This window comes from Miscanthus floridulus, chromosome 5 (genome assembly GCF_019320115.1).
Source record: "Miscanthus floridulus cultivar M001 chromosome 5, ASM1932011v1, whole genome shotgun sequence".
Classification (NCBI taxonomy): domain Eukaryota; kingdom Viridiplantae; phylum Streptophyta; class Magnoliopsida; order Poales; family Poaceae; genus Miscanthus; species Miscanthus floridulus.
Window position 1 is genome coordinate 125,751,236 of NC_089584.1, and position 9,539 is coordinate 125,760,774.

The following is a 9,539-nucleotide window of genomic DNA, read 5'->3' on the forward strand; positions in this document are numbered from 1 at the left end:
TGCCGGGCGGTGTCAGGCGGGCGACAGAGAGAGGGGTGAGAGAGAACGGGAGAGGAAGAGAGGAGTGGAAGGAAGAGAGAAAGAAAACGGACCCACATGTAGGGCAGGATCGGCGCCAAGACCTTTGGCGCCAAGCTCAGCGCCAAGATCTACGACGCCAAGCTCGGCGCGAATACCTGTCAACGCCTACGTGGCCCCGAAACTTAGGCGCCAAATATGTTGGCGCCGAGACATGTTAACTCGGCGCCAATTACCCTAGCGCTGAGCTAAGGGTCTGTATTTTGAAAGCATACCTCCAGAGACATATTTACAACAAACTATCAAAAAAAGGCCAAAAAAAACAAAAAAAAATCAGGCGCCAGTACTTCCACACGCCCACCGCGGCGGCGTGGAGCGTCAGCGTCGGCACGACGAGGTCCAGGTGCCACGCGAGATTGCGTAGATCTCATCGAGGTCTGACTTGTGGCTTTAAAATATTGTTTAGTATTTTAACAATCTTAAATAAAAAACTCAAAACTATAAAGTTATAGATTTCATCAAGAGCTACAACTTTTATATAAAAAATATCTTTCTTTGACACCGTAAAAAAATATGATTTTTCTAATGTGACAAGCGCTCGTATGAAATTGATATGCTGTTGAAACCTTGTATTATTTTTTTACTATCTTAATGACCTCAAATGGAAAAACTCAAAACTAGAAAGTTGAAGGTCTCATTGAAAGCTACAATTTTTATATATAAATCATTTTAATCCAAGGTCATATGAAAAAGATATGAATTTTTCAAGGTTGGATCTTAACGCACCAGCACGGTTAGTGCGGTGCTACAGTGCTGCCACGTCAACAAGAGTGGCGCGGCAAAGCTTTTCAGCAGGAAAATCGTGGTCCACCATGGCAGATGGGAAGGACCGCGCAGATGAATCTAGCGCGCAACGTGTTTTTTTTGTCGCGCCAAGCTTGTTGGCGTGCAAAAAATGTTAGAAATAAAAATAAAAAGTGGATGGTATTGTTTTTAAAATAAGATTTGAAAAGGATTAAAAAAATTCCGAGTGGAGGCTGTTTGGCGCAGACCAGCTCAGAAAAGTGATCCATAATCGGTACGAAACGGCCTAAAGTGTCAAGAGCAACTTCTCAAATGCCAAAGGACAATACGCCGGGGCCAGATGGACTCCCAGGACTTTTCTTCAAGGAATGCTAGCCAATAATCAAGTATGCCATCATAGTGGTCGAGTTTAACTTTTAACCGCAGACACCGAGACACAGCAGCCTTGCTTGCTAGGACGTCTCCATCGACGAGCAGCAAGATTTTTTTTACTGTATGACATGTCTGTGTGGCAGCTATTGCTTGAGGAGTGAGGACGTACGCGCGCCACGCCGGGCGGGGCGCTGCTAGGCGCGCGAGGCACTGGAGGCCGGACGTTGCTCCGTCTCTTTCTACGTGCCAACTCGTGCCTTTGGTTCGCTAGCGACATTGGTGATTTCGTGCGAATTTAAGAGCGGCAGCCGGCAGGCGGGCAGGGCAGGCCACCAACGCCGGCGCAACGAAATGGCGGCAGGCGGGGACAGCGGCCGCCTCCTCTGCGTGACGGGCGCCAGCGGCTTCATTGGCTCCTGGCTCGTCCGCTGCCTCCTTGACCGCGGCTACACCGTCCACGCCACCGTCAAGAACCTCCGTAAGTGACACATGTGCTCCGATGCTGGCTCAGCTCCCAGACCTCTTCCTGCTCTGCTCGCCGTGTAGCCTCAAATTCAGTTGCCCGGTTGAACCTGCCGGATTTTCGCTGCAGAAGATGAGGGCGAGACGAAGCACTTGCAGGCCATGGGCGGCGCCGACACGCGTCTCCGGCTGTTCCAGATGGACCTCGTCGACCCTGCTTCCGTTCGGCCAGCGATCCAAGGCGCCCATGGTGTCTTCCACCTGGCGTCTCCTATGATACTGCAGGCAGAAGATCCGGAGGCAATTCTTTCTCCATGATCGATCACCCGATCGTTGCATAATCCGAGATTGCTCGAGTAGGTAACACTTGTATTGGTTCCGCGCATGCACACAGAAGGAGCTGCTGGAACCTGCGGTGAAGGGAACCCTCAACGTTCTGCGTGCCGCTAAAGATTGTGGAGTCGGCCGCGTTGTGCTCATGTCGTCACAGGCGGCTATGGTGCCGAATCCCAACTGGCCTGCGGGCAAGGTCATAGATGATGATTCTTGGGCCGACGTTGAGCTGCTCAAGAAGCTTCAGGTAACTGGCTGTTTTGTCCTCAAAGCTGCTGCACTGTTGCAGATGCTATGGTTCAGGGCTTCATGCTTGTGCTCATTTATGCTCTGAGTTGCAGATTTGGTACAGCGTATCCAAAACACTGGCAGAGAGAGCCGCATGGGACTTTGCCGAGAAGGAGGGGTTGCAGATAGCTGTGCTCAATCCAGGGATGGTATTGGGCCCAATGTTAACACCATCAGTTAACACCAGTCTGCGTCTGTTGCTGCAAATTCTGGGAGGTCAGTCAATCACTGTCTCTTGTTGTGTTGCAAATCTGCAAAAGATGAATATTTATATATGCTCTCATGGTACGAAGTATCTAAAGAGTGCAAACTACCCAGGCGAGAGGCTTGACTTGGACGACATCTACATGGGCTGTGTTGATGTGAGAGACGTCGCGCACTCTCTCATAATGTTGTACGAGAACCCATCAGCACAAGGACGCCACTTATGCATCGAATCCGTTGAACGCCTGGTTGATTTGGCCAATAAGATTGCTGATCTTTACCCTGAACATCCGGTTCAGAGGTGACACATCTATGAAAACCACTTTAACAGTTATAAAATGTTCTCCAATTTGCTAATGTTTTCTTTTCAAAATAGAATCCGGGAGGACAAGCAAGGCTGGGTGGTGAGAGCAAAGGAGCCTTCCAAGAAATTGATCAAATTGGGTGTTCGTTTCACTCCACTGGACGAAACCATCAAGGACACCGTGGATTGCTTTAGGAGCAAAGGACTCATCTAGCTTATGAAGTATGGTTTATGGAAAACTTTTGTAAACACTATGCGGGTCAAATAAATTCAAGATCTTGAGACAATTTTGTCTACAATCATCCTGTTGTGACATAACCGTGTTGCGTATGCATGGTGGCGCCGGTAGAAGAATAACCGAACAATAATCGATTGCGCGATTGAGGCCTAAGACAACGGAGCTTGCCAGGGCCCAGCCTCAACCCTGTATGTTGAGCCGCCTCGTTCCCGCCAAAGACTAAATGTCGTGCCCCCGCGTCAGTATGCCGGCCTGTGTGTTGTATAAGGAAGAAATCGGCAGCTACTCTCTGCCTCGTTTTAGTGGCCAGGATACTTGAGGAAACAAGAGTGTGGGCGTCGCTTGGTGCATACAACACTGTATAGAGCGAGCTAGCGGCAGACAGGCAGACCATCGATCCGGTCAGCGACGACATGGAGGCGGCCGGGGACAGCGCTGGTGCCCGTGGAGGCCTCCTCTGCGTGACGGGCGGCAGCGGCTTCATCGGCTCCTGGCTGGTGCGCCTGCTCCTCGACCGCGGCTACACCGTCCACGCCACCGTCAAGGACCTCCGTGCGTAGCAGAGCATAGCATGCATGCTCTCCCGTCTTTCTCTCTCTCTCTGTTAGATCACCGAATTCATTTGCACAATTGCACGCGCACACGAGACATGATAACTCAAAGCGAGATTTGCAAGTTCTGTTTGGTCGTTTTCGCAGAGGACGAGGGCGAGACGAAGCACCTGCAGGCCCTGGACGGCGCGGACGCGCGGCTCCGGCTGTTCCAGATGGACCTCCTCGACACTGCCTCCTCCATGCGGCCGGCGATCGAGGGCGCGCGCGGCGTCTTCCACCTGGCGTCCCCTCTGACGCTGCAGACACAGGATCCGGAGGCAATAATTATTCCTGCATGATCGTTCCGCTCTGTCTCATATATAACCACGCCGCCTATTTCATCGTGACGATTACGTACTGCTCGATCGCAGAAGGAGCTGCTGGAGCCTGCGCTGAAGGGCACGCTCAGCGTCCTCCGTGCCGCCAAGGACTGCGGCGTCCACCGTGTTGTTCTCATGTCGTCAAAGTCAGCCATGCTGCCGAATCCTGCCTGGCCTGCGGACAAGGTGATAGTAGAGGATGACTGCTGGGCCGACGTTGAGCTCCTCAAGAAACGTCAGGTACAGGCGTATATAGTACACAAATGTTGCTAGATGTAGATTTTCTTGCATGTTAATGTTAGTAGTAAAAATAAGGACCAAATTAGAACGTGTTTATGCATCATCGTGTTTATCAGGTCAGAATTGCACAAAACAATGGTAGATTTATTCAAGCTGCTGGCTACTTTCACTCGATCAGCATGTGTTTACGACTTGCTGATTCATTCACTTTGAGGCGCAGCTTTGGTACCACGTCTCTAAAACATTGGCAGAGAAGGCTGCGTGGGAATTCGCCGGAAAGGAGGGTTTGCAGCTGGTCGTGCTAAATCCAGGGACTACTCTTGGCCCATTTTTTACGCCATCAGTCAATACCAGTCTGAATATTCTGCTGCAGCTCCTGAGAGGTTAGTCATTTACTGATTTACAGCATCACACCTGAACTGCAAATCTGCAATGAACACATGGTGCAGGTCGTTCCTGAAGGGTGAAAATTAACAACTTAATTAACCAGGCCAGGAGCTTGAGTTGGACGCTGTCTACACAGGGTGGGTCGACGTCAGAGATGTGGCGCAATCTGCGATTGTGCTGTATGAGAACCCATCTGCGCAGGGACGGCACTTGTGCTTGGCGTCCATGGAACGCTTGGTTGACTTCGCCGATAAAATTGCTGATATGTACCCTGAATTCCCAGTTCACAGGTGATCCGTTTCTGACAACATGCATCATCAAGCTTGCATTGTATGCAGGGCTGTTCGTTTTGGTAATAACCTTTTTATTTTCACATCAGAATCAAGGAGGACAAACAAGGCTGGTTGATGAGAGCAAAGGAACCCTCCAAGAAGTTGATGGATTTGGGCGTTCGTTTCGTTCCGTTCGACGTGACCATCAGGGAGACTGTCGATTGCTTCAGAAGCAAAGGGCTCATCTAGCCCTGTGAATTTGTCCAGCTGTACACCTCATTCTAGAGAACTGCTACAATAATACTTAGCTCAAATAAAATAAACTGCCAGAATGCATCGGAGAGCACCGCCGCCACGGTAGAGTTTTGGGTGCATGGCTCCACTGGAGTTAAAACACTACCACAATCCTGAATTACCTTGAGCGCTAAAGATTTTCTTGAGGGCCAGAATAGAACCATCAAGAAAAGTGTAGTTTTCTTGGCGGTGCAAATAGACCTCCAAGGAAATATATATTCCTTGTGGGTTGAAGTAGCCAAGGAATATGGATGTTTGCTTGGTGGGTTCTAAGCACCAGTAAGAAGATTATTTATTTCCTTGAGTGTAATTGTAAACAGTCAAGGAAAATGACTATTTCCTTGAGTGTATGAGAGTTTTGTCCTAAGTCAAACTTTAGTCAAACTTCTCTTGCTTTGACTAGAAAAATACACAAAAATCTGTAACCTCAGGCTAGATTAATAAGATACACTATAAAATATATTTGATACTGTAAAAAATGTTAATATGTTTTCCTATAAGCTTGATCAAAATTAAACAAGTTTGGCTTAGGATAAAGCTAAAATAACTTACGAATGGATGGAGTAAAAGGCATAAAGTCGATCTATTTTTGGCCATCCAGTTATTGTCTGAATCTGTTTTTGGTCATACAACTCTAAAACCAAAAATCTTTGACCATCGAACCATCGATACATGCAAATTTAGTTATTAGCAGTTTTCAAAGGTGATTTGTATTTTCTGGAAATAATTAAAACTAGTTTATATTTCAAAATTAATAACCAATTCATTTTAAATAAAAAATGAAATCAATAACAATTTCTAAGAGTATAATGTTCATGTAGCTAGAAAATGTATACCCTAGCACAAATCATTTTTGCACTAAAAATATGTACCGCATATATATTTTCCATTGCCTCTTTTTTCATATAGTAGTTCTGTAATAGGGCTGAAAAGCGAAAGAAGAAGAAACCAAAACATTAAAAAAAACATCCAGCAGAAAAGCTAAAAAAAAATGAACTGGATAAAAGGGGAACAAAATCATTCTCAGGAGAGTAAAGAAAAGTGTGCTGTGCAGATCTCAGATCTCCCTAGATCAGGCTCCGTGCCTTTGTCATTCTTCTTTCTCATTTTATATCTTCCCGAAAGAGCAGAGAATAGTAGAATACCTCTCACCCTATACTCCTATAGTACAATCATCCAAACCTTAATCTTCAGATACTCCATTCATCAGTCCTGATGTAATCATGTAAGTTTCAGTGACAAGCTATCAGTTCCTCTCGAGAAGCCGGTGTTGGAACTTGGAAGGGCAGATGCATAGCCCACGCCCCACGGCCTCTGACGAAAAATGTACACTAGGCAGCGGTTGGAAAGAACTTGATTCGAAGCAAGCAACAGTCCTAAAAAAACTTGTGTCCCGACCAGGGACTGGGAAAAGGGATACACACATATCACCCGACAAAATCTGCCTTGCTCCAGTAGATCAAGCGCATCGGCATCTCCTCCGACCTCCTCCTGCTCCCTCCTTAAGTTTCCCTCCAAAGGAAAAGCATCTCTCGCGCATAGGCCATCATCATAGCCCTTCGACTAAACTAAACTAAAAGCCAGTGAACGCCTTGTCTTCCGTTGCTCCATCCATCGCCATGGCTTCCCAACCGCAACCGCCTCTTCGTCGTCGTCTTCCCCTCGTCCCGCTCCTCGTTCTGCTCTGCCTATCCCCGGCATGCGCCGCCGGGAGAGTCCCGGTTTCGGTCTACTACGAAACGCTGTGCCCGTTCTGCTCCGCGTTTGTCGTGAACGACCTCTCCAGGATCTTCCGCACCGGGATCTCCTCCATTGCTGACCTGCGGCTCGTCCCTTTCGGCAATGGGCGTGTCTCGGCCGACGGAACTATCACTTGCCAGGTCAGTGCCTGACATCGTATCTTCCTCTTTGTTTCTTGAACTGGGTATGTGCGTTTCTTAAGAAGTTTTCAGCCGAAATTTTGAGAGAATTGGGTTACTGCATTTGGTTCTTCTGATTTTAGACTGCAGCTAGGTACTACTAGCATTCAGTTTGTTCACGATGTGCTATGTGCGAATATGGTTTCACATTCTGTATTGAATGTATCTGTTCACAGATTAGTACAGCAAGTAATGAACTACTTAACTTTGATGAACAGGCTTCAGTTTGCTCACTCCACTAGTCAATTGCTTTGTTTTGCAGCATGGAGAGGACGAGTGCCAACTCAACGCTGTAGAAGCTTGTGTGATTAGACTATGGCCTGATGCGGTAATGCCTATGTTATGAAATATGAATACGTCATCTTATGCTGAAAAAGAAAGATTAAAATGGTTCTGACATATATTCGAGACAAGCATCTGTTAACGTTTTAGCATCCACAGACCCTTACCACATTATGAATTTCTGATAGTTCAATATTCTATAGTTTATCTTTCGGAATTTAACGATTCAACTAGGTGAGGCACTGAATTTTGCAGACATATATAAAGTGGATCTGCCAATTCCCCAGAAAATGAACTTAAAATAACGCATAACTGTTCTGATACATATATTTATCTTGACACAGGAGCAGCATTTCCCTTTCATTCAATGCGTTGAGCATTTAGCACTGACTCGGAAATGGGACGCCTGGCAGTCTTGCTTTCAGGAAACTGGCCTCGCCTATCAACCTGCTATTGACTGCTACAACTCAGGATATGGCAGGCAGGTGGGGTGAATAGTTCTTAGACTTCCTGCTGTCATTCTGTTTTCAGCTGCTTCAAACTTTTTGCAGCTGGTCTATGTTACATACTAGTAGTAGTTTTTTTCCCTAGAAAACGAATTAAGCTACTATCTTGGTGTTAGCGTGTGTGGTTTCGACAGTGCTGATCATAGACTAGTTTCATTTGGAGCTCACAACAGTCCCAGCACCACGTTGGGTGATGTCTGAATTACTTCATATATCAATTCAGAAATATTAGTACTGCTTGGTGGCATGCTCTAAACGTTTTAGAATGTGAAATCACAAAAGAAAAATAAGGGATTCAGTCATTTTCGCCATGCTACCAATTTGTGCAGAATAGTTATATATTTCCATTGATTATTCATAATCCGATAACCAAACAACTGCAAACATACAGCTCGTACTCCAGTATGCTGCCGCGACAAATGCTCTGCAGCCTCCTCATCAGTTTGTACCTTGGGTGGTCGTCAACGGCAAACCGCTTGGTGATGTAAGATGCGCCTTTTTATTCCTTTGAACTGAGGTCGTCTCATGTATTCAGAAATCTAGTCTAATTTAGCGCCTGCAGGATTACATGAACTTTGAGGCATACATCTGCAGTGCTTATGATGGCAAGCTTCCAGAGGCATGCAAGGGGAAGCACCTAGCAATTGCTCAAGAGACGAAAGCCAGCAGAGGAGACAAGGTGTGCCCAGCTAGCAAAACTATCAGCTAACTCGCGTGTGAAAAATTTAGTTGAGTTTGGTTCCAAGAGGTTCTGCATTTCTGCTGTCTTGTTGGGTCTCCGTCTAGTCTATTTTGCAGTAGTTGAAATAACAGTGCTGTCAAATCTTTGACAGAAACATCAAATGCAAATGTTTCATGTTGATATTTACTAGTAGCATTTTCAGAAGAAAATATCATACTAGTACGTTTCGTTTGGTGTTCTTCTGGTAAGATAAAGATGCACATGCCTGATTGCTTGGTGTTTGGTTTCATTGGTCTTCTAATACAGAGGAATGCACACGAGGTGGTCATCACACTTGCCATTTGTATCGCCCTATGGTTATGAAGCACCTTGCCAAGATCAAATCCAGTTTTTCGAAAGCAGACAGATCCTGGAGCTAGCCCAGTAGAGTAACAGATAAACATAGGAGTACTAACGCAGAAATAACCTGTAAATTTCTTCAGCCACAGAGTGAAGGCAGGCAAGCATATTGCTTCGGTCTGCATTTGTTCAGCTGTAAAGATCACTGACTCATTGAACCAGAAAAGCGTTAAGGTCGTTCTACAGCCTTTTTATTAGACTAACAAATATGTTCTGCGTTGTGACCCAATATACATATAAGAATCGGGTCACATTTGAGATATGGAGGAAGTAACTCAATACGTATTGGAATTGGACCCTATATTCATTTAGGCACAAGCGTATGAGTCCAGGTTAAGTAAAAAAAAAAGTAGGACGGAAAGAAACTCTCCAGTGTCCGGATAGTTAAGGGGAGATAGACAAAAAAATAAGATAAAATTTTAGCTGTTTAATATTAAGTATGGATAATGAAAAAAAGTTCAACCTTCTTCAAATAGCAATGTTACATAGACTTGCACGCCTCAAAGTACATGTCTACAACTATTGTTCTTTGAGCCCTTTCCTTCCTCTTTTTAAGAAAAAAGATATTTGCCCATGATGACTGAAATTATGAATAACTGAACAATTATACGGACCTGAAGAA

The 9,539-nt window shown here is 45.8% G+C and overlaps 3 protein-coding genes across 4 annotated transcripts; all 3 read left to right on the forward strand.

Moving 5' to 3' along the window:
* The first annotated feature begins 1,462 nt into the window (after positions 1-1,462).
* On the forward strand, positions 1,463-3,072 carry LOC136453470 (phenylacetaldehyde reductase-like). The gene is made up of 6 exons (XM_066454037.1): positions 1,463-1,672; positions 1,787-1,956; positions 2,051-2,236; positions 2,331-2,493; positions 2,596-2,782; positions 2,858-3,072. The coding sequence occupies exons 1-6, from the start codon at positions 1,546-1,548 to the stop codon at positions 2,997-2,999; spliced, it is 975 nt and encodes a 324-aa protein (XP_066310134.1). The 5' UTR covers positions 1,463-1,545; the 3' UTR covers positions 3,000-3,072.
* Positions 3,073-3,214: 142 nt separating this feature from the next.
* LOC136453471 (phenylacetaldehyde reductase-like) lies at positions 3,215-5,788 on the forward strand. The gene is made up of 6 exons (XM_066454038.1): positions 3,215-3,575; positions 3,722-3,894; positions 3,988-4,176; positions 4,397-4,559; positions 4,667-4,853; positions 4,943-5,788. Exons 1-6 carry the CDS (start codon positions 3,437-3,439, stop codon positions 5,082-5,084), a joined length of 993 nt encoding a protein of 330 aa, XP_066310135.1. The 5' UTR covers positions 3,215-3,436; the 3' UTR covers positions 5,085-5,788.
* Positions 5,789-5,972: 184 nt separating this feature from the next.
* On the forward strand, positions 5,973-8,965 carry LOC136453472 (gamma-interferon-responsive lysosomal thiol protein-like). 2 transcript variants are annotated; one of them, XM_066454039.1, is made up of 6 exons: positions 5,973-7,009; positions 7,311-7,376; positions 7,675-7,815; positions 8,228-8,320; positions 8,399-8,515; positions 8,825-8,965. In XM_066454039.1, exons 1-6 carry the CDS (start codon positions 6,749-6,751, stop codon positions 8,879-8,881), a joined length of 735 nt encoding a protein of 244 aa, XP_066310136.1. In that variant the 5' UTR covers positions 5,973-6,748; the 3' UTR covers positions 8,882-8,965. The 2 variants fall into 2 exon arrangements, with proteins under 2 accessions (XP_066310136.1, XP_066310137.1); XM_066454040.1 differs by having other exon boundaries at positions 8,399-8,564; positions 8,825-8,922.
* The last annotated feature ends 574 nt before the right edge of the window (positions 8,966-9,539 follow it).

Bases quoted from the DNA above. Each gene is read 5' to 3' on its own strand.
- LOC136453471 (XM_066454038.1), top strand. From the start codon at position 3,437: ATGGAGGCGGCCGGGGACAGCGCTGGTGCCCGTGGAGGCCTCCTCTGC. The intron at 3,576-3,721 runs GTGCGTAGCAGA...TCGTTTTCGCAG, and splicing joins CGCCACCGTCAAGGACCTCC to AGGACGAGGGCGAGACGAAG. The intron at 4,177-4,396 runs GTACAGGCGTAT...TTTGAGGCGCAG, and splicing joins AGCTCCTCAAGAAACGTCAG to CTTTGGTACCACGTCTCTAA.
- LOC136453470 (XM_066454037.1), top strand. From the start codon at position 1,546: ATGGCGGCAGGCGGGGACAGCGGCCGCCTCCTCTGCGTGACGGGCGCC. The intron at 1,957-2,050 runs GCAATTCTTTCT...GCATGCACACAG, and splicing joins TGCAGGCAGAAGATCCGGAG to AAGGAGCTGCTGGAACCTGC. The intron at 2,783-2,857 runs GTGACACATCTA...TTTTCAAAATAG, and splicing joins CCTGAACATCCGGTTCAGAG to AATCCGGGAGGACAAGCAAG.
- LOC136453472 (XM_066454039.1), top strand. From the start codon at position 6,749: ATGGCTTCCCAACCGCAACCGCCTCTTCGTCGTCGTCTTCCCCTCGTC. The intron at 7,816-8,227 runs GTGGGGTGAATA...GCAAACATACAG, and splicing joins ACTCAGGATATGGCAGGCAG to CTCGTACTCCAGTATGCTGC. The intron at 8,516-8,824 runs GTGTGCCCAGCT...CTTCTAATACAG, and splicing joins AAGCCAGCAGAGGAGACAAG to AGGAATGCACACGAGGTGGT.